This window comes from Barbus barbus, assembly GCF_936440315.1.
Source record: "Barbus barbus genome assembly, chromosome: 41".
NCBI classification, from domain to species: Eukaryota; Metazoa; Chordata; class Actinopteri; order Cypriniformes; family Cyprinidae; genus Barbus; species Barbus barbus.
This window is the reverse complement of record NC_136719.1, coordinates 9,432,970-9,460,255: the sequence shown is the minus strand read 5'-3', so window position 1 is coordinate 9,460,255 and position 27,286 is coordinate 9,432,970. Positions and strand designations below refer to the sequence as shown.

General features: G+C 38.1%; 1 protein-coding gene across 2 annotated transcripts; it reads right to left on the bottom strand.

The window, feature by feature from the left end:
* Positions 1–16,215: 16,215 nt before the first annotated feature.
* LOC306860444 (transcription elongation factor A protein 2-like) lies at positions 16,216–25,144 on the bottom strand. 2 transcript variants are annotated; one of them, XR_013783384.1, is made up of 11 exons: positions 24,826–25,101; positions 24,318–24,380; positions 22,223–22,328; positions 21,240–21,333; positions 20,574–20,710; positions 20,324–20,380; positions 18,986–19,140; positions 18,393–18,539; positions 18,074–18,145; positions 16,766–16,826; positions 16,224–16,436 (listed from the first exon to the last, which is right to left on the bottom strand). XR_013783384.1 is itself a non-coding variant. In XM_079402168.1 (10 exons), the coding sequence occupies exons 1-10, from the start codon at positions 24,892–24,894 to the stop codon at positions 16,818–16,820; spliced, it is 909 nt and encodes a 302-aa protein (XP_079258294.1). In that variant the 5' UTR covers positions 24,895–25,144; the 3' UTR covers positions 16,216–16,817. The 2 variants fall into 2 exon arrangements, 1 of the variants encoding a protein (XP_079258294.1); XM_079402168.1 differs by having other exon boundaries at positions 16,216–16,826; positions 24,826–25,144.
* Between the last annotated feature and the right edge of the window lie 2,142 nt (positions 25,145–27,286).

Here is a 27,286-nt window from a genome sequence, read left to right as displayed (position 1 = left end):
AGCTTGCCAAGAGATTTACTGTGACTGCCTCCTCCAAAAGTACTTTTCACACTTTACTGGTTTTGATGTGAATACTTGCGCTACAGTATGTCCAAAATTATACACTGTCTAGTACTGGTGTGAAATTTTTAAATGTTCTATAGAGTCTGAAATTTTCGTATGCATTTTTTCATACCAATTCGTCATCCTTTCCTATATGAAAATTCTTGCTACAGATGCGAAAACACAGACAATCCATCATGTTGTTACTGTCACATGACCAATTAGTGTCTGTTGCTAGCAGGCTTTATTGAATTGCAATGTGTCCATTGAGTGCAGAAGTAATAGGCTGCCTATTACAGGGTACTTTCCGCCTGCTGTTTTTCGAATATCATGAATTCGGACATAGGTCTACTACTTTTTTGTGTTTTTCACATTCTGTATAGTATAGAAGACATATATGGACACTATGCTGAACGCATAGCCTTTGAAAGTCTACTCCATTTCATAGTGTGTAGAAAGATTTATTAAGTTACTTATGAGCGATAAAGATGTCTTTGTACTTGTATAGAGTTGATTATATCTCTTAATCCCCTCAGACAAATGTTTCACATCATCGTAGTGTCTACTGTAATTGCGACCTCTAGTAGTTTGTTTCAAAGACTGTGGACATTTTTTTTTTTTTAACAATGGAGAACCAATGACTTATTAAACATTATTATTTAATGAGTGATTTAACAAGTATTTTATTAATAATATAGTTTAATATTACAATTATTACTGATTAATTAGGAAATTATTACAGATTTTATATAATAATATATAGAGTGAATTTATTTAAATTTGAATGAATTTATTATATAGCTACACATACATACACACGTGTATATATACACACACACACACATATACACACACACATATATATATATATATGAAGTTTATTTGCAAAAACATAACTGCAAATTAACTCTTCACACATACACACACATATATAATACACACACACACACACACACACATACACACACATATATATATATATATATATACAGACAGACACATATTAGTGATTAATGATTAGTGAAGTGACATGGTGACCCATACTCGGAATTCGTGCTCTGCATTTAACCCATCCAACGTGCACACACACAGCAGTGAACACACACACACCGTGAACACAAACCCGGAGCAGTGGGCAGCCATTTATGGGGCTTCGGTGCCTTGCTCAAGGGCACCTCAGTCATGGTATTGAGGGTGGAGAGAGCACTGGACATTCACTCCCCCCACCTACAATCCCTGCCGGCCAAAGATTCGAACCCGCAACCTTTGGATTACGAGTCCGACTCGCTAACCATTAGGCCACGACTTCCCATATATATGCACACACACACATATATATATATACACATATATACTTATATAGTAACTCAAATAACCACTCGTTACAACCAAGGTATGCAGAATACCATCTCTGAACGCACAACACGTCGAACCCTGAAGCAGATGGGCTACAGCAGCAGAAGACCACACCAGGTGCCGCTCCTGTCAGCTAAGAACAGGAAAACAGAGGCTAGAATTCGCACAGGCTCACCAAAACTGGACCATAGAAGATTGGAAAAATGTTGCCTGGTCTGATGAGTCTCAGTTTCTGCTGCAACATTCAGATAGTAGGGTCAGAATTTGCCGTAAAGAACACGAAAGCATGGATCCATCCTGCCTTGTCTCTACGGTTCAGGCTGGTGGTGGTGGTGTAATGGTGTGGGGGATATTTTCTTGCCACACTTTGGGGCCCTTAGTACCAATTGAGCATTGTTTAAATGCCACAGCCTACCTGAGTATTGTTGCTGATCATGTCCCTTTATGACTACGGTGTACCCATCTTCTGATGGCTACTTTCAGCAGGATAATGCACCATGTCACAAAGCTCAAATCATCTCAGATTGGTTTCTAGAACATGACAATGAGTTCACTTTACTCAAATGGCCTCCACAGTCACCAGATCTCAATCCAATAGAGCACCTTTGGGATGTGGTGGAACGGGAGATTCCCATCATGGATGTGCAGCCGACAAATCTGCAGCAACTGCGTGATGCTATCATGTCAATATGGACCAAAATCTTTGAGAAATTTTTCCAACACCTTGTTGAATCTATGCCACGAAGAATTAAGGCAGTTCTGAAAGCAAAAGGGGGTCCAACCCGGTACTAGCAAGGTGTACCTAATAAAGTGGCCAGTGAGTGTGTGTGTGTGTGTGTATATATATATATATATATATATATATTTGTATGTATATATGTATGTATGTATTAGGGGTGTAACGATACGCGTATTCGTATTGAACCGTTCGGTACTAGGCTTTCGGTTCGGTATGCATTACAAACTGAACGATTCGTTTGACTAATCCTATTACGTTTGGAAAATAAAAGAGCTTAAAGTGTGTGAACTATAATGTTCTCAGTGCCACTGCATCCCAAACGACGTAACAGGCAACGTGCTGTCTACCCCGCGATAACCTCCCCTTGCTGGGGTGTGTCGAAAGACGATGATCTTGTATCAACGATAGCCAGAGATATTGTCAAAAACATCAATTATTGGTAATATTAAGAGGATTTGGCATTTCCAATTAATGTAGGCCTGTTACATTCTTATTTTTTATTAGACTTATTATTAGGTTAGGTATTAGATTAAGATGTTCACCAGCATAAATATTGCGCAAAGTTTGCACTTGTGCAAACGCATGCTTGTGTGATATCCATTGGCTTTCCTTCATGGTTTAAAATAGAAATATTTCCAACATTGCAACGTAACGTACCGAACAGTGACACCACTGTGTCGTATCAAACCGAACCGTGAATTTTGTGAACCGTTACACCCCTAGTATGTATGAATATACATTTCCTCTGTAGTATCCTCCTCTCTTCCCTCGCCTACCCATTTCTCATCTCTGAATGTGAATGCAGCTACTGACACTTTATGCTCTACCTTAACCTCTTGTCTAGACGACATCTGTCCTCTCTCCTCCAGGCCAGCACGGGCTGCCCCTTCTAACCCCTGGTTATCCGATGTTCTTCGTGAGAATCTGACCAAACTCAGAGTGGCAGAGAGAAAATGGCGCAAATCAAACAATCCGTCAGACCTGAGTAGGTATCAGTCTTTGCTTTCATCTTTCTCTACTGAAGTCCACACTGCCAAATCCTCACATTTCCACAACAAGATCAACAGCGCTCCAGACATGCGTAATCTCTTCAGAACATTTAATTATCTCCTCTGTCCCCCTCCTCCACCTCCACCTCCCACCACTTCGATAACAGCTAACGACTTTGCCACTTTCTTCATAGACAAAACTAGAACAATCAGTAACCAGTTCTCAACTCCACACACACAGGACCTCCAATCAACCACATCCACTGCTCTAACTCCCATCTTCTCCTTCTGTTCCCTCACCGAGGCAGAAGTATCCAAACTTCTCCTCTCCAGCCATCCTACAACATGTCCTCTCGACCCAATCCCCTCACACCTTCTCCAAACAATCTCTCCCACACTCTTACCGGCACTCACACACATTATCAACACATCTCTCCTCACAGGCATCTTCCCCACAGCATTCAAGCAGGCTCGGGTAACCCCACTGCTCAAAAAACCTACATTAAACACTTCTCTTTTAGAAAACTACAGACCTGTCTCTCTCCTTCCATTCGTACGGAAAACACTCGAACGAGTTGTCTTCAACCAGCTCTCACGGTTTCTTTCACAGTAGAACAAACTGGATGCTAAACAGTCAGGCTTCAGGAGTGGCCATTCAACAGAGACTGCGCTACTCTCAGTCACTGAAACCCTGCGAATTGCAAAGGCCGATTCCAAATCATCAGTCCTCACTCTGCTGGATCTTTCTGCTGCTTTTGATACTGACAATCATCAGATTCTCCTGTCTACCCTCTCACTGGGATTCCACTTCGCTGGTTTGAATCATATCTCACCGGTAGATCTTTCAGGGTGGCCTGGGGATGGAAGGCATCCAAACCACATCAACTGGTCACTGGAGTTCCTCAGGGATCAGTTCTTGGACCCCTCCTCTTCTCCACATACACTACATCGCTGTGTCCCATCATACATGCACATGGCTTCTCCTATCACTGCTACGCCAATGACACACAGCTCTATCTCTCTTTTCAACCAGATGACCCAACGGTAGCTGCACGCATCTCAGGCTGCCTGGCGGACATCTCTGCATGGATGAAAGAACATCACCTACAGCTCAACCTGGCAAAGACGGAGCTTCTTGGCTTCCCTGCCACTCCGACTCTACAGCATGACTTCACAATTCAGTTAGGCTCATCAATGATTACCCCATCAACTTCGGTCAGAAATCTTGGTGTAATCTTCGATGACCAGCTGACCTTCAAAGAGCACATTGCAAAGACTGCTCGATCCTGCAGGTTTGCACTACACAACATCAGAAAGATCAGGCCCTTTCTGACAAAGCATGCTGCACAACTTCTTGTCCAGGCCCTTGTCGTTTCTAGGCTGGACTACTGTAATGCTCTTCTGGCTGGTCTGCCATCAAACACAATCAAACCTCTACAAATGATTCAGAATGCAGCGGCACGACTGATCTTCAACGAGCCCAAAAGAGCACGTTACACCTCTCTTCATCTCCTTGCACTGGCTACCAGTGTCAGCTCGCATCAAGTTAAAGACACTGATGCTTGCATACAGAACTACCACAGGCTCAGCACCCTCCTACTTCCACTCACGATTACGAACATACAACCCTTCCAGAAGTCTGAGATCTGCTAGTGAGCGACGCCTTATGGTACCATCACAGAGAGCCTCAAAATCACTCTCCAGAACATTCTCGTTCACCATTCCTGGCTGGTGGAATAATCTTCCCACCCCTTATCCGGAATGCTGGATCCCTGTCAATCTTCAAGCAACAACTGAAAACTCATCTCTTTCGGCAGTACTTGACTTCATCCTAAACTCAAAAAAAAAAAAAAAAAAAAAAAACCTTAATCTTTCCCTCTATCCTTCTCTCCCTCCCTTACTAGCTTGTACTTATTTGAACAATGACTGAGACTTGGTGTTACAAGCACTTCCTCTGTCTGATTGCCTCTTCAAGATGAATCGCTTTTTGTATTCCCCAATTGTAAGTAGCTTTGGATAAAAGTGTCTGCCAAATGACAATGTAAATGTAAATGAATATATATTAGGGATGGCACGGTACACAGATGTCATGGTTCGGGACTTACCTGGTTCAGAGGTCATGGTTCAATACGATTTCGGTACAACAGGGAAAAAAACAACAAATCTACTATGCTCTGTTTCTTCTAATTTATTTTGAACAGAGTAGTACAGTAGTAATACTAAATATTATATTACATTATATATATATAATCTGCAGTACATATATACGTACAAGGAATAAATTCTTGAAATATATTTGATTTAGTTTACAGATAAACAAGGGGAAAAAACAGGGCGACACGTATATATGCTGAGTTTCAGTTCATTTTTGTGACAAAGGAAATTCAAATGGCAGAAAGCAACATCTATTTGTTTTCTTTATTTTATGAAACCACTGTTTTGTTTTCATTGTGAGAGTGTACACAAATAAAAGCAGATTTATACAGTGATGCATTAAGATGATAAGTGTTTAAAGTTGATTCAGCTGGTATAAGAAAACCGTGATCGCGCCACACACACACACAAAACACATCAGTTGCAGCATTACTAAAGTTGGTCCTTTAGTGCGCAACTCGTGGTATTTGCTGTTCTTCTGCTGGTGGTTATCAAACAGCATTGCATTCCTGCGGGCGCACCCTTCTGGATTGAGGGTGAATTGTCTGTATTCATTGTAAGGCCAAATGCACAGAACCGAGATGCCCGTACCGTGACGGTTCGGTACGAATACATGTATCATGCAACCCCTAATATATATATAATTACTTAGTCTCAATGGGCTAGTTAATTATATTTATTTTCCTTCAAGTTAGTTACTTAAACCATTTTTCAATAACTGAAGAATATGTAAAAGTGTGATATTCATGATAAAAAGGCACCTCTGCTTTTGAGGCTAAAGACAAAATAATTAACATGATAATAAATAGCTGGTTGACTTTTGATTCTTAAAATAATTATTCTGTATTAAAAAAAAAAAAAAATTTTAATGACAGTATCTATTGAACAAAAATAAATTATCAAAATAAACATAAAATAGTACAAAATATTCTGAACTGATTGTTTTTAACAAGTATTCAAAACAGTATTTATGGGTGCCGGGTCCCTTTTACCCTAAGCATGTGGTAGAAACCCCTTCTTGCCACCTAAAATGTCTTAAAACAAAATGCGTTACTCCATCTATGTTCAATTTTTTCGGCAATCATAAATTATGGATGCAGTGAAACACACATTTTCCTCATGGTCCTGTTGTACGTTAGCATATAATCACTAACTCAGATTGAAGCATTGAGTGATATATAACTTAAAATAACATTAACCCAGGGTGCACAATCACACAGGCTTAATTTCAAATGTGAAAAGCCCATAGGATGGTAATATGATATATTGTGTCCCTCTAAATAGCATTTACACTTAACTTGACCCCCCTCTGCACATCTGGTTTTACTTTAAGGAAGTTGACTGGGATGCAAGAACCATTTGAGGACTTTTGTTTAGTATTAAGAGCTCTAGAGGACAGAAATATGAATTATCTTTCCTCATGTTGGCTTCTTAATATCAGTTGTTATACTTTTCACATAGGAAAAGTCCTTTTCAGATTGGACTACTGAGGTTTCCTGATAATTCTCATTATTATTATTGTGTTGACTCTAGGACTAACTGTAACCACATACAGTATGTGAGAATCCTAAAATGCTCAGGGATTTTCCCTGGCTTTATCGTTCTTGTTGCCATTGAACATGGAAATATTGTCATATTGCCAAAACAAACACAGGCAGCAGTCAGGTGGTTCTCTGTTTCTGCCGTCTAGGTGACCGCTGACTCAAACAACCAACAATGTACAGTACAAAAGCTTTAAGCACGTATCAGCACTGTTCGAACATCTGTGTTGCATAAAGTTTGAATGTATGAAGGAAAAAACAAATGGCTAAAAATGTGAGATGGAAATACCAACACAGAGAGACATTTTCCCTCCCCCTTCAAGTTCCACAAATATTCCTGGAGTCGAACATGAGGCTCAGTTCACGCTGCCATTCCAACAAGAATCTGGCGGGAGATTTCGCTGATTAGAGCCGAGAGTGACTCGTCATCTGGACAGAGATGATTAGCTCTTCTCAATAAAACAAAGACCATTACATGAGAAACCAGCATAACAATCTGCGTACTTTTATTCGGCATTTTTGTACTTTGTACATGCATGTTATACAGTCATGGCCAAAAATATCGGCACCCTTGGTAAATATGATCAAAGAAGGCTGTGAAAATGAATCTGCATTGTTAATCCTTTTGATCTTTTATTAAAAAAAAAAAAAAATCACAAAAATCTAACCTTTCATTGGATAAGAATTTAAAATAGGGGGAAATATCATTATGAAATAAATGTTTTTTTTTCTCAAATACACGTTGGACAATTATTGGCACCCCTAGAAATTATTATGAGTAAAATATCTCTGAAGTATATTCCCATTCATATTCAATATTTTGAGCACTCCAGGGTGATTATGGACATGAAATTATCCAACCATGGCTTCCTTTTTCACATAAATACAAAAAGGAGGGAAAACATAGGCCAAATTCCCTTAATCATCCATCACAATGAGAAAAACCAAAGAATATATTTCTGATGTGCAGCAAAAGATAATTGAGCTTCACAAATTAGTGAAGTGGCTTTAAGAAAAGAGCTAGAGCAGTGAAAATTCCCATTTCCACCATCAGGGCAATAATTAAGAATTTCCAATCAACATAATATGTTACGAAACTGCCTGGAACAGGATGTGTGTCTATATCATCCTAATGCACGGTGAGAAGGAGAGTTTGAGTGGCTAAAGACTCTCCAAGGACCACAGCTGGAGAATTGCAGAGAATAGTTGAGTCTTGGGGTCAGAAAACCTTTTTAAAAAAATTTGTCAAACAGCACCTACATCACCACATGTTGTTTGGGAGGGTTTCAAGAAAAATGATCCTATCTCATCCAAAAACGATCTCCAGCATATTCAGTTGTCAGACACAACTGGAACTTCAACTGGAACTGGCTTCTATGGTCAGATGAAACTAAAAAATTAGCTTTTTAGCAGCAAACACTCAAGATGGGTTTGGTGAACACAGGGATATGAAGTACATGTGTACAATGAAATATACTGCTGTATTTTTAATGTTGTGGGCCTATATTTCTGCTGGAGGTCCTGGACATCTTGTTTAGACACATGGCATCATGGATTCTATCAAATACCAACAGATATAAAATCAATACGTCACTGACTCTGTTAGAAATCTTATAATGGGTCATGTTTGGATCTTCCAACCGTACAATAATCTAAACACAAACCTCAAAAACAACACAAAAAAAGGTCACTGGGCACAAAAACAAGCTTCTGCTATGGCCATTCCAGTCCTCTGACCTGAACCCTGTAGAACATGAGTGAGGTGAACTGAAGAGAAGAAGCACCAACATGGAGCTGGGAATCTAAAGTGTCTGGAGAGATTCTGGATGAAGGAATGGTCTCTGATCTATTGTCAGGTGTTCTCTAACCTCATCAGGCATTATAGGAGAAAATTTAGAGCTGTTAAACTGGCAAATGGAGGTTTCAAAAAGTATTGAATAAAAGGGTGCCGTTAATTGTGGCCAATGTGTATTGGAGAAAAACATTTATTTCATAATGATATTTCCCCCCCATTTTAAATTCTTATTATCCAATAAAAGGTTAGATTTTTGTGAATATTTTTTAAATAAAAGATCAAAAGGATTAACAAGGCAGATTAATTTTCACAGCCTTCTTTGATCATATTTACCAAGGGTGCCGATATTTTTGGCCATGACTGTATATGTTGTGACTTCTCTCTCTTTTTTTTTTTAAGACATTTGGCAGATTATTGCAGATTATTTATTACAAAAATATCATTTTCAGATTTTATATGAAATAGTATATATTTTCAAAAAATGTGAGAAAATCAAAGCCATACATTTAAACAAGTTGTGTTCAAAATTTGAGGTTGAAATCTCAAAAAACTTTTTTGTTTGGATGCAGTACCAAACGTTTCCACTAGACGAAATTTGTTTTCCATTCACATTTTTCATTTTTGATCATCCGTTACATTTGGATGTATGTCACAATAGACCCTTTTAGGGCCGACGTCAAAATTACATCACAGCGCTAGCTGGAGGCAAAACAAAGCGAAAACTGGAGGCGGCCCATTCAAACCAGTGCAGATTCGGCTACACAAGGATCTTAAAATATCATCTTGTTGTGATGTTGGGTGCCCAAATCGATGTTGTAGAGGCTCCAATTTGAAATTTTAAGGCATACCTGCTGCCACAGCCAGACAAAAAAAAAACTGACTACAGCTGTGGTGAAACAAGATAAAACAAGAGGACTGGACAAACTATCGCTCAAAATGCTTGCGTCTGCAGCACACACTTCTTATCAGAAAAGGTTAAAAGTACTGTCTTTTGTTGTTATGGGCATATCTAAAGACTTTTTTTATGCATCTCACTATGTCGTGTATGAAATGTCTGTGTGCATGCGTGTAAAACAACAAACTGACGATATGCTTAATCATATGTAATTGTATATATATATATATATATATATATATATATATGTATACATGTATACAGTCTTAACAACCTGGAGCTCAACACGCTCAAAAGTGTGGAGATGATTGTGGACTTCAGGAGAAACCCCCCTGCACTCCTGAACTGTTACCGTCTGAGTCACTCAACCTGTCAGAATATCGTGTATGTCTTTAAGGGAAGGGCTTTTGACAAAAGACGCACGTAACGTGAACACACCAACAAGAAGCGCTTGTGAATCAAGACCTCTGTTCTTTTATTGTTTTCGTTATTAAACTAAAGAAAGAGTCATCATCTGCCTCTTTTCTTGACATGGTGTCAGAAGTGGGCAAGTAAAAAATGAGAACTACATGCCCGAAAATGCCACTTTGCAAGCCGCCAGTCAACTTTACATTTGACAAGCCAGGAGAATGGCCGTCATGGCGGCAGCGTTTTGTGAGATACAGAACGGCTGCCAAGCTCACATAAGAGGACGGGACTGTCCAAGTGAGTACATTGATTTACGCGATGGGAAACGAGGCAGAAAATATTTACAAATCATTCGTTTTCAATGAGAGAGAGAAAGAAGACGATTTCGAGACAGTTTTGAAGAAATACGATAACTATTTCGTGCCACAGACCAACGTTATACACGAGAGGGCACAGTTTCATCAGCGATCCCAAAGACCAGGGAAAAAGGCTGAAACATTTATTCGTGCACTGTACGAGTTGTCAAAAAACTGACTTCGGTGCTAACAGAAATGAGAACATCAGAGACAGATTAGTTGTAGGAATTAGAGACAAGGATCTGTCAAAAAGATTACAACTAATTAAAGATCTCACACTGGATGTTGCGGTACAAATGGTAAAACAAGCTGAGGACATTACTCACCAGGGTCAGCCAGCAGGGGCATCCAACGTGCAGCGTTCAAGAGATCAGGCGACCCAAACAGTGTACTGGCCACAGGTCTGAGTACAGCAGAGAGCGCCAAACTGGGAAAACAAAGAATGGTGAGGACAAATGCAGCCAATGTGGCAAAACAAAAAGACAGAGAGAAATGTATAGCCTTAGGAGCAGAATGCAGGAGATGTCACAAGAAAGGCCATTGGGAACGCATGTGCAAAACTAAATTAGTTCATGAAGTCATGAGGGAAGAAAGATAATCTGACTCATTTTACCTTGGATCTGTACAACAGACGGGGAAAAGCACAGAGCCATGGACTGTCAATCTGACAATTGGAAACACACCAGTAGCATTTAAAATAGATACAGGGGCGGATGTGACAATAATGAGCGAACAGACATTCCAAAATCTACAAAAGAAACAAGAACTGTGCAAAGCAAATGTCACACTCAACAGTCCAGGAGGCCAGCTAAAATGCATGGGTCAATTCAGGAGTCACATAAAGCATAAAGAGAAACACTACGAACTGACCATATATGTTGTAAAGGGCCCAACATTGAATAATTTTCTCAGTGGAAGGACAGCTAAAGAAATGGGCTTGGTTAAACGAATAGAAGAGGTCAATACAACCATTGGGGACCATGGAAGGCTAGAGACTGAACCAGTTAAGATTCTGCTTAGAGAAGGAGCAGAACCGTATGCGGTTAATACTGCCCGTAGAGTCAACTGTTATCAAACTGTTATCAAACTCAACGGACAGGTTTGTATGTGTGGACCTGAAAAGACTGAATGAAAATATCAAGAGAACGATTCATGCTGCCAACAACAGATGAAATTCTTGCAAAACTAACAGGTGCAAAAGTGTTCACGTCGCTGGATGCTGCAAGTGGCTTTTGGCAGATACCGCTGCATCCTGAGAGCAGCCGGTTAACAACTTTCATCACGCCATTTGCCAGGTATTGCTTTAAAAGACATCTTTTGGCATCAGCATTGTGCCTGAGATCTTTCAGCGGACAATGCAAGAGCTATTGTATGGCCTGGAAGGAGTCCAAGTGTACATGGATGACGTCATATTTATTGAACGGATACATGAAGGACACCTGGGCTTGACCAAATGTAGGGAGAGAGCACAGACATCCGTATGGTGGCCAGGACTATCTTCTGAATTAAAACAGAAAATTTAAGTGTGCAAATTCTGCTGCCAACACAGGAAAACACAGAGAAAAGAACCTCTGAGCCCAACTCCCTTACCCGATAGACCATGGCAGCGCCTGGGGGTAGATATATGTGATGTGAAGTGAAGTGACATTCAGCCAAGTATGGTGACCCATACTCGGAATTCGTGCTCTGCATTTAACCCATCCAACGTGCACACACACAGCAGTGAACACACACACACACACCGTGAACATACACCCGGAGCAGTGGGCAGCCATTTTATGCTGCAGCGCCCGGGGAGCTGGACATTCACTCCCCCCACCTACAATTCCTGCCGGCCGGGGACTCGAACCCGCAACCTTTGGATTACAAGTCCGACTCTCTAACCATTAGGCCACGACTTCCCGATGTGAGTACAAAGGAAAAAACTACATTGTACTCTCTGACTATTATTCCAGTTTCTTGGAAATCCTACACTTATCAAACACCACAGCGGAGCTTGAGTTGTCATCAAGCTCAAAGCAACATTCGCAGGATTCGGCATACCAGAAGTAGTCGTTTCGGATAATGGCCCTCAATTCACGAGCAAAACATTCCGGCCATTTAGCCATGAGTTTGATTTTGTGCATGTAACATCAAGCCCACATCACCCCTCGAGCAATGGACATGCAGAACGTGCAGTCCAGTCAGCAAAAGCCATCCTACGGCAAAAAGACCCAGTATTAGCATTGCTGAGTTACAGAACGACCCCACATGCATCAACTGGAGTAAGCCCAGCAGAGCTTTTGATGGGACGGAGACTCAGAAATACATTACAAACTTACCTCAGCTGAGGCCAGGAGATTCAGTCCTTGTTAAGTTGGATGAGGAAAACGGTGGAGGATTCCGACGGTAGTGGGACAAAGTGCAACACAGCGCTCCTATGTGATCAGAAGCCCGAAAGGGGGAATGAAAAGGCAAAACCACCATCACTTACAACTTAGTCCCTCTGAGAGCAGTGCTGATGCCGAACCAATAGGGCACTCAGAAACAAAGTGTGATGATTACACTGTCCGAACAGATGACTCACTGACACACAGACTAGTGAAGGATAGAGGGTAACAAGGTCTGGTAGAGTGAGTAAACCAGTTGAGAAACTGAATTTGCAATATACAAATGGTGTAAGAATTGGAGTTAACGGACTGTTCAATATCAAGGTTAGTCATCAAAGTAATGTGAAGGTGAATAAAATATAAGTAATATGAGAACAATTACGACTAGCAAGTCAGCAAGCAGTTAAACTTTATTTTACTGTCTGATCGTTTAAGAGAGCTCAAGTTGAATCTTTAAAACACACAGTCTTGTACAAATGTATGTAGAGTAAATATACTATGTTCATTGTAATGTTTTGATACCATTTCTCCTGTAACATAAAAGGTTATAGCAAATTCTTAAAGGGGAAGGTGTCAGAATATCGTGTGTGTGTCTCTTAAAGGGAAGGGCTTTTGACAAAACACGCATGTAATGTGAAGCGCTTGTGAATCAAGACTTCTGTTCTTTTATTGTTTTCGTTATTAAACTAAAGAAAGAGTCACCGTCTGCCTCCTTTCTTGACACAACCGAAGGGAATCCTGTCAGATCGTCCATCCTTTGAGTAAAAGTGTGTGTGGGTCAGCCAATCTGGTTTCGTCCATTAAAGTTTCAAATAATAATCGCAGTCCCGGACAGTGAGTGACCTTTCATATGCAGGTTAAATCAGAATTTCTTCAGTTATTGTTAAAAAAAACAAGCTAACGGACTTCATAGCTAGCGTTAGTGAAGCGGTCAGAGGAATCTTTCTGCCTCCAGCTAAGCTCCGCCCACAGAAAAACATCACAATGTTTACTACCAGAAAAAGGGTCTATAGGCTACCGAAAAAAAAGATGTTTCATTGTCACTCCTATGCATATGCCACACAAAACAACTGGCCAAAATCAGCAGTTTGAAACTTTTGTTAATACTTCAGTATAGGGACCAATTCTCACTATTAACTAGTTGCTTATTAGCATGCCTATTACTAGCATATTGGCTGTTTATTACAGCACATATTCTGCATGTCCATGTTCTACAGTACATCCCTAATCCTATCCAATACCTAAATTTAACAACTATTAATAAGCAGTAATTAGTTGCTTGATAGTAAGTCGCAGTTACTAGTTAATTAATAGCAAGAACTGGACCTTAAAATAAGTGACCAGATTTTTTTTTACACTTAGTTCATGTTTACTAATATTTAACTAATGTTAACAAATTGCAACATGTTACCAAGTTTGGTTTAAGGCACTTAATTAATCAGTAGCTTATAATTATTACAGTAGCTATAATTATTTTTCCATTTTTTTAGAAGACTATAAGACCTCATTTTGAGAGACAGCTGTTTTTTTTTCCCACCACTTTAACTCAAGTCCTTTACATCATTTGTCATCTGAATAGCAAAAAACACATTTGTGAGTGGTTTGAAATCCAATTAGAATTAACAATTGCTAATGTGTTTCATTGCGACAATATTAAAACATTGCATGTTACTCTTTGTATGTCTTGAACAAATATGTTTACATTTAGATATAGAGATTGAGAACAATGATATTTGGGTTTTGTCTGTGCTTTAGAACAACTCATTTTCCTTGTAGCAAAACTGAAAAAATCAAATAAAATAGTCATTAAAATGGTATCTTTCTAGCTCTTTAAGGTAATTAATTACATAGTTTACATGCTACAATCCTCCTTTCCTTTCTCCTTAACCTGAAGTCTTTGAATTATGGTTTATTCCATTGAAGGGCCTATAGAAACTTCCTCCAAACACTGAGCATTTTCATTAACCCAACCTTTCATTTGAAATCAGCAAATCAAAACTCTTGTTTACTGACCCTTTAATTCCCCATTAGTGGGGGCTATTTAGCCTCTCTGGAGACAGTTGTTTGGAAGATTCCCACCGTGTTCCCGCCAACCCATCACAGGTTCAATGTCCTCTGTTTTCTTAATGATCTGGTGGGTCTAAACCCAAATGTGGTGTTATTTAGAAGCGGCTACGAGTGCCTTCACTGATCTCCTCAATCCAAAAGCAGATCTGACAGCATTTATTTTCAGTCGCCTTAATTAAGAAATGTTGAGACAGCTTGGAGAAAATGACTGCTCAGGCAAAGGCCAGGCATATTTCACCAGCTGTGCTTTACGCAAGTCACAAAGGGTCAGTTCTATTCTCAGATTTGATTAAGATTAGCAATTCGAGGACACTACTGGGAAGTTTCCCAAATATAGGACCAGTTTCATGTGCAAGTCCTCAGGATCAAGGAGATCAAACACTGGATTAAAACATCAGCCTCATCAGATCATGACACAAAGTTCAGTTAATACAGAAGACAAATGATGGCACAGTTGTTCACTCACAGCTGTGAGTATTGGCTGACTGCTCTCTCTAGTGGAAAACATCTGAAGCACGATAAAAACAAGCAACAAATTATAGTTTGGATGGTTTATGTCAAATTCATTTACTCTTCTTCATTTGACTATTGGTGGATTTTTTTTTTCTTCTGTGGGAAACAGAAATATCTTTAAGGATGTTCTGAAATGTTTTCCATATTGACAAAATGACAAAAGCACCATAAAAGTGGTTTAAATTGCACTATTGCTATCAAAATATAAGTAGTTAATCACTCGAAATGACATCAAACATTACTAGTTCCAATCGCCATTGACCTCAAACCTGTGATGTGTCTTCAGGGATCATATTTGAATACTGTTATGATCCCCACCAAAAGTTAGATTTTTTAAAAGAGATGAATACTATAATTCAGCAAGGATGCATTAGTAAAAACATGTATAATGTTACAAAAAATTGGTATTTCAATTTAAATAAATGTTATTGTGAACATTCTATTCATTAAAGAATCCTAAAAATAAAATGTATGATTGTTTCCACAAAAATATTACGCAGTACAACATTGATGATAATAAGAAACGTTAGAATGATCAGTATATTAGAATGATTTCTGAAGGATCAAGTGACACTGAAGACTGGAGTAATGATGCTGAAAATTCAGCATTGCTTCACAGGAATAAATTATATTTTAAAATATACTAAAATAGAAAACCATTATTTTAAATTGTAATAATATTTCACAATATTACTGATTTTACTGTATTTATAATGAGACTTCAAACACATAAAAAAAAAAAACTTACCAACCCCAGACTTTTGAGCGGAGGTGTGCATGAGTAAATGAACAGATTTTAAGAGAGTAATGTCTAAATTTAGTTCTGTTCCTCACCTAAAGCTATCGTATGTCTTCAGAATGACTCCAAATATGGCGTACAGTCATACAAACCACTTTTATAAAACTATGTTTAGCTTCTTTTTTGTTTGACTGTTCGTGCTCCCAACTCAAACACACAAACGCACACAATAAAACACACTCAAACCACAATATATTCTTAGCCAAATTTACTGAGACAGAACAGTCCAATTATTCATACAATACATATGAACCTTTAATTATGTACCACATTCTGTTTTTTCTCCTCGTCTGGTTCTCTACAAGAAGCAAACTACCGCCTACACGAAGGCTCAAATATTAACTATAATCCTTCAAGTCTTTCTAAACTCTGGAAAAGCAACCGATCATTCAAGATTTGGTTAAATAAATCATCTGCAAAAAAAACAAACAATATATGTATGAATGTGTACAAATTCTTTCAGCAATTACTTGGCACTGATAGAGCAGAAAGGCACAAGCGCTATATCAAAAGGCAAAGCAAGACTGAACAAGCCAGCTGACTTACTAGGGCTAAGTTATCGGTAGTGCGTGGAAGGCAATAATGTTACACCAGTAAAAAACAGAAGGAAAAATTATACAGAAATAGCTTTTTGAAGTAGCAACACTCATATATTACAAAGCTATGAAAATGCATGTATATATAAAAAAAAGACATCAGGTTTGTTTTTTTTCTCAAAAGAAAAAAAAACACATTTCCTTACACTATGAATTCAGGTCATCTCTTCAGATGAAGAATCCTGCTCACTTTAGTCTTTAACAAAACTATGAAAAGATAAAACAGAAAACAAATTAATATACAGCATTTAAAATATATGTATATATATATTTTGTTTTGTTTTTCTATAAATGAATAATACCAACTAGTGGACAAAATTGAATTGCTTGTTACCTAATAAAAATAAACATCTTTAAAACATTGACCTGAAAAAAAAATTGCAATATATTCAATATGTTTTTTCCAGATATTCTGAATTTGTATTGTTTTGTTGTATTGTATTATTTGTATTGTTATTGTATTATTATTTTTATTTTTTACTTTTGTGACAACATGCCAAGATGAGAGTCTGCTATTTTGCTCTTCCAAAAAATGTAAACATTATTTTAAAGATAAAACAAAAAGTTATGAATCACAAATATAAAAGGTAAAATAAAAAATAAATAAAAAACACTGAATATTGTATTAATTCTTATATTAAGGTAAGCCAGTGTTATTTTATGTTCTCAACAGCTATAGCAAAAATTATATGTTTTATTTTTTATATACATAATATATATGTGACCCTGGCTGTGAAAACCCAGCTAAAGTCATTTTTTAGCGATTTACTGTTTTCTACATAAAATCATCCTTCATAAGGTAAAGAACATTCTGTGAAAATGTAACCTTGATCTCTTTAATATTGACTGAGTAAGGCCATGTCAAAGATTTAAATCATAGTGAAATCAATGGTTAAAATCAAAATTAGATGCTTGTTATCTCATAATTAGTTTTTGAGACTTTAGCCTGGTCACATATATATAAATATTAATGATAGAAAATATTTAATTTTTAAAATAAATTTGGATAAAATCTTGAAAATAATTAACATTTAAAATAAAACATGCAAGTACTGTTAAGTGTTTGAAACTGACAACTGCCAGAGAACACCAGCATTTATTACTTCTTACAGCTACTGCGATATAAATCTTGTGACATCTAACCCTGGTCTCCCCTATATTTTATCTTGTTCTGTTGCCTTCTATTGCATTGAGCTTGTTTTAAATAAACCTCATTAAATTGATTATTTCCTTATACCCAATTTATGCAGTCAGTTATGCTGGTAAACCTTTATTGTAAAGTACAGCTGTGAAGTTTGCCTACAGTGAGTAAATGCTGACACCGTGTGGCTACACTGCACAAACATGTCTTATGGTCACATAATGGATGAGACAGTTTTATGGTCTTCAGCGAGCCAGATTAATCATGTCAACCGATGGCTTTTGCAGTGCTAGATATATAGAAAGATTCTTACCTTCCACCGGTTTCCACACTCATTGCACAGCACGAAGGTGGTCATGGGTTCATCTGCGCTGCGTGTCTGGACCTGCAAAGAGAGATTGTGCATTCCTGCTCATTTCATGCTTCAATGCAGTTTAAGCCCACTTCCTTTCAGACATGCGAGCGAATCAAAGACTTGTGCGAATTTGCTCCGAGCACAGAAATGCAGGGCTGTACAGATACTTTCAGAAGGACTGTATTTGTAGCCTACCGCTGCATCAAGCTTCAGATTGAGAGCTGTTTTTAATAATGACGGCAAGTTTAAACATTTCAGGTCTGTTATAACAGCATACCTGAGTGTAAGTGCAGTTCTTGCCCTTGCATTTTCCACAGATGAACATGTCAGACTCGGTGCCGCCCACTTTGGAGAGCTGATGCTCTCGAATGGATTCCTTGGTCAGCGCTTTCCTGATCTCCTTAAGCTCTGCGCTTGCCATCTCCTGCCAAACACGTAATTAAAGTGTAAAGTAAAGTAAAGTGAAGTGACATTCAGCCAAGTATGGTGACCCATACTCGGAATTCATGCTCTGCATTTAACCCATCCAACGTGCACACACACAGCAGTGAACACACACACACCTTGAACACACACTCGGAGCAGTGGGCACTGGGCAGCCATTTATGCTGTGGCGCCCGGGGAGCAGTTGGGGGTTCGGTGCCTTGCTCAAGGGCACCTCAGTCGTGGTATTGAGGGTGGAGAGAGCGCTGGACATTCACTCCCCCCACCTACAATTCCTGCCGGCCGGAGACTCGAACCCGCAACCTTTGGATCACGAGTCCAACTCTCTAACCATTAGGCCACGACTTCCCCTGACAAACACACTTCACATCCTGCAGAGAAGCTGCGATTTAACACTTCGCAGGCCAAAGTCAAACCCAAACGTACCTCTGCGGTCATGCTGGCGATGCATTCTGGAGAGATGTTGCCGCACAGGACGTTCCGGCGTAAGTCTGGGTTTTTCTGGTCCTTGAGGTTGGAGATGCGACTTCTCAGTCTGGTCTTGTACTTAATGTCAGTGGACTTGAACTCCTGGTAGATATGTGTCATGAAGTACAGTCAAGAAAGCACAAACCCAGCTGCATTATTTTACATTTTCCTATAAAGATGAAGCATAATTTATTTATTTTTTTTAAATGTTCAAATATTTTCTCCTTTCACAGCAAGATGACTGTAAGTAAAACATTATTCATTGGAGAATGGAAACGTAACCAAAAAGTTAACGCAATCAAAACATTGCACTGTTTGTTTGAGGTCAAAGGTCAAGGTTTGGCTGGTTATCATGGCCTCTGCTGGTAGATACAGGGAAAATACATCTTTCTCTATTCCAAGTTCTGTATTATGACAAAGTATGAATCACCAACATTTTATATACTACCATGGTACTTGTATTCAAAAGGACGCAAAAGTTACAGTAAAGACATTTATATTGTTGCAAAAGATTTCTATTTCAAATAAATGCTGTTCTTTTCAACTTTCTATTACCAATTCAGTGCCAAATTGCACTTTTCTATTTACAAAACATTCTTAAGCAGCACAACATTTTCATATTGATAATAATTAGAAATGTTTCTTGAGCAGCAAATCAGCATATTAGAATGATTTCTGAAGCATCACGTGACACTGAAGACCACAAATTCAGCTTTACCATCACGGAAATAAATGACATTTTAAAGTATATTAAAATAGAAAACAGTTATTTTAAATTGTAATAATACTTTACAATATTACAGATTTCACTGTATTTTTGCTCAAATAAAAGCACCCTTGGTGAGCATAAGAGACTTGTTTAAAAAAAAAAAACACTTGCTAAACTTTTAAACAGTAGTGTGTGCTATGGTAGATGTTTTATAAATGCCATATTCTGAAGGGCTCTTAAAAGCATTATATTATTCTCTATCTGCTGCCTTTTACAGCTCGGGATAGTCACTAGTGAAAGGTCTGGGATGGTGTGCTCTTAGGGTGTCATCAGCTATGTGATGTATTTTTCCTATAGCTCCAGATTAATTTGGCTCATTTATGGCTCAAGTGATTGGCTCAGAAATAACTGGCAATGAGCAGAGACAGCAGATTTCAAATCACATACTTGGTCCTGCACCTTCAAATAACCATTCAAGCTTAATAGTAACGCTACTGTACAGCTTTCTCCAAGTTTTCTATCAAGACCAGTGTTGAGCATCCCGACATAACAGTAGCTAATGTAGCTTTTGGTAAGGAGAAGGATATAATCTTCAATCTGTGCTGCCAGATGTTCACAGTCTACACCGATCGTCTGGTAATCACCTGAAAAAAAAAAACACAAAGCATAAATCAACTCAAATTAACTCCAGTATTTTAACTCAACTCAAATTTTAAAACCCAACACTAGCAAATCTCCCCATAGTTATCTGTTGCAAAAATACATTTAAAGGGTTAGTTTATGCACTATTAGCTTTTACGGTGCACTAATAACTAGTAGAACTGGTTCAGCTTTTACCATCAGTTTGTAAGGCCGCCACCAGCAGCTCTCTGCATTTAGTGCGCACGCTGTCCGTCGTGACGGGAGCAGGTGGGAAGGTGGTGAATTTGGGGGTGACGGGGGTGGTGGGAGTTTTTGGTGTCTCCGGCTTGTTACTAGACAACAAAAGGTAACAACATTTCACTGTTTTGCTTACTGCTTAAAATAATATGCTTTGTAAAAACACAAAATAAATAAAAAATTAAGTGTTCTATCATTTTTTTCATATTTTAAAAACAATATTGTTAAATAAATATGAGAAATATACTATAATAGGTTTAAAGAATCTAGAAGTTGCTATCAAGATTATAGATGTTTATTTTACATTTTTATTTTTTGTTTGTTTTCCATCAAGTTTTTTTTCATAATGACTCGTTTTCAAAATTATTACCTAATTTAGTAAATATAATGTAAAATAAATATTATTGTCATTGCAGCAGGGGTTATTTGCCATCTTTAAATTAAATAGTGTGCTATATATACTGTAATCAGCTTTATGCTGGCTGAAATATATTTTGTCTGCTCGTTTTTTAAATGAAACATGCATGGATGAGTTGTTCACAAATAGATCTATCATATGTATTTAGAAAACAGATAGGATGAATTTTAATTTCAAGGCAACTTTATTGGTTAGAATCCACACACCTGGTGTCGCTGGATCCAGGACAGTCTTTAGAAGATGAGGACTGGAGAGGAGATCCTCCTTTTCTCTTCTCCTCCGATTTACCTTCAGAACCATCTGCATGAACAAATATTCACACAATCCAGCATTAATATCAGAAGACATGCTCATTGCGTTCACTATCACCAAGTTAACATCCATAAGACAATAAGAACTGGAAAGCAAACACAGCAGCTTCATCCCACCACTTTTTTAGAAGTAAATTCTTCAGTCTCCTTCTCAATCACTGTCATTCACTCTAAAATAAGTGAAACACCATCTTTTTAAGGGTGCTTTCACACTAGCACTTTTGATGCGCACCTGGGTTCGATTGACGTCAGAGTTCGGCTCGTTTGGATGATGTGAACACGGTCTTCTGAACTCGGGTGCGCACCCGCGAACCGTACCCGAGTCCGCTTAAAAAGGGTGGTCTAGGGTGCGGTGAACTCCGGTACGGTTCGCTGCTGATGTGAACGCAATCGTACCAAATCATGGAAGTGAACCGCTATTAATGCCGCATTATTTGATAAAAATTTGCATTTGTAGGTGTTTCACTCACTTTACTGACAAGCGTGACTGACGCATTGCAAGCAGAAAGCTGTATGTCTCATTTCTGTTCGCCTTCAGCGTTCTTTAGAGCATTTGCAGTACATTCGTAAGACAGACGTAAGTGCCGTTATGCACTGAAGCTTTGTAAACAAAACAAACGGTTCAAAAACGTAAATATAAAGAAGTACAGAGAGCAATCTTATGCATTTTGCCGCCTCCCGCTCCGTCGTTACTAAGCAACAGGGTAAACAGCTGCTGGCTTGATGACGCAAACGAACCGCGGTTCTGACCCAAATAAACTAATGTGAACGCAGTCCAGCGGGGGCAGGGGGAGCAATCGAACTCTGGTTCGGACCAGGCAAGTGAACCAAGTGTGAAAGCACCCTAAGTTGTGTGAGTGCGAATAGGAATGCAGTACCCAGCAGTTTCTTCCAGGTCTTGATGAGAGATTTGGCCAGTGTCTGCACCTCCTCTTCCGAGCTCTGCTTCCGCACTGCATTCACTGACATCCCGATCCGTGTGGACTGCAGCGTGCGACGCAATGAAACAGAAGGAAGATCACTTTTGTTACATTAAATATATCATTGGACTACCACAACATCCAATTTGTGATACGTCATAACTCATTATATACATGTGACACAAGTGTTAATGATAACTACATAGTATCAAACAACAAATTATGATGCTTTGACTACCTGATCATTCTTCTGCTTTAAAATGCTCAGAAAAGGAGAGATCATTATCGAATAAAAGAACGAGCAAATGAGATTTTCAGCTATTTAAATGCAGTGCACTAGGCATGATAACCTTTAATATTTTAATCACAATGAATTAGGGACTGATCTGGAAAGACTAAAACACAGCTCTGTGATGTGTTTTCCCTAAAGTATTCATTTTTCTTCTGTGTATCACTGCTCTGTTGTGTTTGAATTTCTCTTCAGAGACTAATTTAAGGCCTATTTGTCTGTACATTAAATCCAACCACACTCAATACATCCATTATTAGGGTTATTAGTAATTACATCTAAAATGAAAACCATAAAACATTCATTACCTGAAATAAGCTAAAGATTAACTGAAATATTAAATTATTTTCATTTGTTTAATTTAAGTAACTAAAAAAATTTTTTTTCAACAATTTGTCTCATCTGTCTCTCTCCACGTTATGGAGAATATCTGCTGAAAGCAAGCTTTCCTGTAGCTCAAATAGTAGAGCCTGGCGCTAGCAACGCCAAGGTCATGGGTTCGATCCCCAGGGAAAGCAAGAGCTGATAAAAAATGTAAAAACTGTAACTTGAATGCAATGTAAGTCGCTTTGGATAAAAGCGTCTGCTAAATGCATAAATGTAAATGTAAACTGCGTACGCTCTTCTGTGTCAGCCGCAACACAAGGATGCGTTTTCTACGTGTATTTATGCTTTGATTTAAATGAAAATAGCGCATCCTTGTGTTGTGGCTGACACAGAAGAGCGTACGCAGTTTGCGTTCAGCGGATATTCTCCAAAATGGTGCTACGCGGAGAGACAGAGAGGAGACGAGTTGTTGAATAAAGTCGTTATTTTTATTTTCTTTGCGTACAGAAATATTCTTGTCGCTTCATAAAATTCAGATTGAACCACCGATGGCAGATGGACTATTCTGACGATGCTTTTCTGGGCCTTGACAGTGTAATTTACTTGAAAGTCAATGGGACAGTCAGAAGCCTCTCAGTTTTCATCTAAAATATCTTAAATTGTGTTTTGAAGACGAACGAAGCTTTTACGGGTTTGGAACGACATGGGGGTAAGTGATTAATGACAAAATCTTCATTTTGGGGTGGAGTAACCCTTTAAATACATCAAAACACATCAAATATATATTAAAACTAAAACTAATATGAAATATTAATAAAAACTAATAGTATCTCAATACTAAAATAACACCGATCCAGCTAATGACAATAATCCTACAGTAAATGCATTCACATACAGTAGTGCATTTGAACCACTGGCTCTGTTCAGAATGGAATACTAGCATACTGCATTATGTACGGTGTACACTAGTATTTAAAAAAAAAAGAAAAAAAGTATGCAACAGTATGCAACATTCAATCTATGCAACATATACATCTGAGGTGTAGAAAAAATTAGTACTTTGCCTTTTGCCTTTTTAAAAATGATGCAACTTTTGGAAATACAATCAAATTATGAGTGAAAATATATACAGGATCGTTACTATGTCCAAATTATTCATTCATCACTCCATTGTGGTATACAGTATTCTGTGCTTGTATACTGGACTTTCTGGACAATGTAATAGGCCATCCAGATATTCTACGCCCACATAAATTTGACATAAATACTGATTATATTCTACATGCTGCAGAAATAGTATGAGCAATATGCCATTCCAAACATAGCCAATGAGAACAGCAACATGGGTTCCCTGACTAGAAGAGAAAGCCATGGTTATGTAATCCATGGCAGCACATGCTCTGCCCACAGACACCGTCTCCAGTCCTGCTGAGATACCTGTAGGGTCTCCAAAGACATCTTCATGTTCTTCAGCTCCCGAAGCAGGTCAATGGCACCATCCTGAAGATAAAATCACAACGAGGAGGAAGTACAGTTACACAACAACTTCTCAAATGTAAACACTGGCTTCTTCATCTACAGGTTGGTTCGTAGAAAAACAGCCAGTCTGCACATAAATGCTGTATTTTGGGGACAAAACTGGGACTGACTGGTGTGAAGTGTTGGCTTAAATGAGTCTTTTGTTTACGCTGGAGAAATTTGGAGAACAACCAGCTGCCAGCTCATCACAGTAAACAAACGCTTCAAACATGAGTGTAAAAGCTGATTTTGCATGAGGATTGACCAATAAGAGCCCGGCGGCTGTCTGGATGAGGATGAAACAGGTGATAATCACACACAGAGTAACTAGATCTCGTTCTACAAACAGAGACGAACGCGTGGATGAAATCAACGGTTCTCTCTCCTACCTGTATTTCAGAAGCTGTAGCAAATGTGTCACACTTACAGTGTTTTTCTTATGCACCATTTTGTCCAGCTTCTTTGCGATGCGCTCCACTTCTTGGTCCTTCACCATGTTTGCAGGTTTAGGGCTGTTTGATGGCGCCCGATGGCCGTGCCTCCATTTATGTGGGGAAATGCGGCCGTCTCTGTCTCTTTTAGTGGCAGACTATGAGAGGAATCTGCTGCCTTTCTCTCCGCTCTAGAATGTTGTATAGCGATGTTCGAATCGCCAGCGAGTCGTTCTTTTCGGTTGAATCTTCTCACCGAATCAAATGAACCTGTTCCGGTATGAATGATTCACGAATCCGAGCAGTTCTCGAGTCAACTCACCGACTCACAAGAACCGAGTCAAAGTGAGCTGAACGGTTGTATTGGAGTGACTATGGGTGAAAGGTAAGTTACTTTAAAAGTGGTAATTTTAACTTCAATTACAATTGGTAACTTCAATTACAAATTAATTGTGTATTCGAAATGTTTAGGAATTAATTGGATTGCAGTTTTTTCCCCAAAAAAATAAAAAGAAGATAATTAATGGCTGCAACAAACTGAACTAGGGCACGTGAAATTACAATAAACACATTTGAAAGAATAATACATAAAGTTTTAGCACATTTTACAGGCCACGCCGAGATGTCATTGATCGCCTGATGACAAATTTACGTTGTCACGTCAAAAAGTTACTGAATCGTTGCTTAGAAGCGGTTCTTTGAACGCGCTTCGATTCATTGTTGAAGCAGGGTGTTATGGGAATTGGAGTTTAATATGAATAACCGCAGAAGCAAAGCAGTCAAACATGAACAGTATTTTTAACAATTCTAACTAACAGTTCTGATATTTTTGTCCAGACCATTTTAGTAATAACATTTCGTAATTTAACTTTTTTATTTTTATTTATTTATTGGCAATAGACTGCACTTTCATTTAATTTAATATTTAGGTTTTTTTTACAAGTTTAATTTAAGAGTCTTTAAAATGAGCAGCTAAAAAATAGCTACAGCAGAAATCGAACCTTATCTAAAGTTTACAGCTCACGTAAAAGTCAATGTTTAAAGAGCTCATTTGATCAAACTGGCATTAAGAAAATGATTTACAAAACAATTTATTTAAACTGTACTATTACAGGAAAAAACAACAGCAGGTGTACAATAACTGTAGATAAAATATTTGCCATATTTGCAAAATACAAAATTGCTCTTGCATTTACTTACTTGGATTGTCAAATTGAATAAACATCAAACAACTTAAAAAAGTGTTTTAAACAACACATTGGTAAATGGCAAAGTTTTGGAATTAAACACATTTTGCACTTAATAAACTAATTAAATCATTATCTGATCATTTTTGAGTGAAACAGTGACTGTTGTTCCTTGGTTGTTGCTCATTTTCCAAATCTCTTGTCAGGATTTCTGGTTGTTGTGTAAGTAGCATCTTAATAAAAGGATAGTTCACCCAAAAAGGAAAATATTTTACTCCCCCTCTCGATGCTGTCCCTACGTGACAAACATGTTGGTTTTGATTATTAGCATTCTGTGAGTTCTGCAGAAGTCACATGTTGTCGTTAACTGACTTCAACACATTTAGCACACTAAGCATGCTTCCACATCATAATAAGGGATAATTTGTTATCAAAAATGTATGCGGTCACTCTATGGATCTTTGCTAAATGAGGACAGTATAATTTTGACTACTGTGTGTTGTGTGAACAGGTTTAAGTTTAACAGACAATGGATTTTATCAGTAGAGGGCGACATTGTAACAAAAGTTCTAAAGTATTTTGCCACCTTAACCACAAATAACAATGCATGCATGCCATGGCATTAGACAACACAATATCAAACTAAGTGGCATTTATTTGAACCCTTACATTGTCTTAAGGTCATTTTTGACCTGGTAAAGAGCCGTTTGCCCTTTCAAGCATGTTATGCAGCCCAACTATTTTTGTAAATTATGAATAAAACTCGGCAAAAATATTAATTACTTTCTAAAATTCAGCTGCTCACACATATTGTTTTCTATAAGGGTACAATGGTGCTAAATTCTACATGTAAATTAATTAAAATTAACTCATTTAAAAGTTTAGTTTACAATTGCCATTTTTGGTGTTTTTTTTTTTTTTTTTTAATGCAAGGAAATTATTAATTGATTGGTCGCCATTGTAAAAGTATCTCATATGAATCAGAAAAATAATCAGAGATATGCATATTTTTTTACTTGAAAGCAGGTTTGATTCACAGCTAGTGGTTTTAGCGGCATTCAAGAAGTAACTTTGTGATAAAAGATACACAATCTAAAAAAATGATTTATTCATCAAGTAAAGAAAATATTACATTCACACATTGTTCAGACTGTTGTGCAGCATTTGTTCATTTTTAAACCAGATCGATACAGATTTTAGCATTTCAAGCGACAGTGAAAACAATAGTGACATGCTGAATCTGAGCGTTAATGTCCCATAATGCCCTGTT

What these genes read in the sequence shown, in the direction of transcription:
- LOC306860444 (XM_079402168.1), bottom strand. Translation starts at nt 24,894, where the DNA reads ATGGTGAAGGACCAAGAAGTGGAGCGCATCGCAAAGAAGCTGGACAAA. An exon ending in CCTGGATCCAGCGACACCAG is followed by an intron (nt 20,711 to 21,239) that starts GTGTGTGGATTC and finishes TTTGTTGTCTAG; the next exon opens with TAACAAGCCGGAGACACCAA. An exon ending in AGAACTGCACTTACACTCAG is followed by an intron (nt 18,146 to 18,392) that starts GTATGCTGTTAT and finishes CTCTCTTTGCAG; the next exon opens with GTCCAGACACGCAGCGCAGA.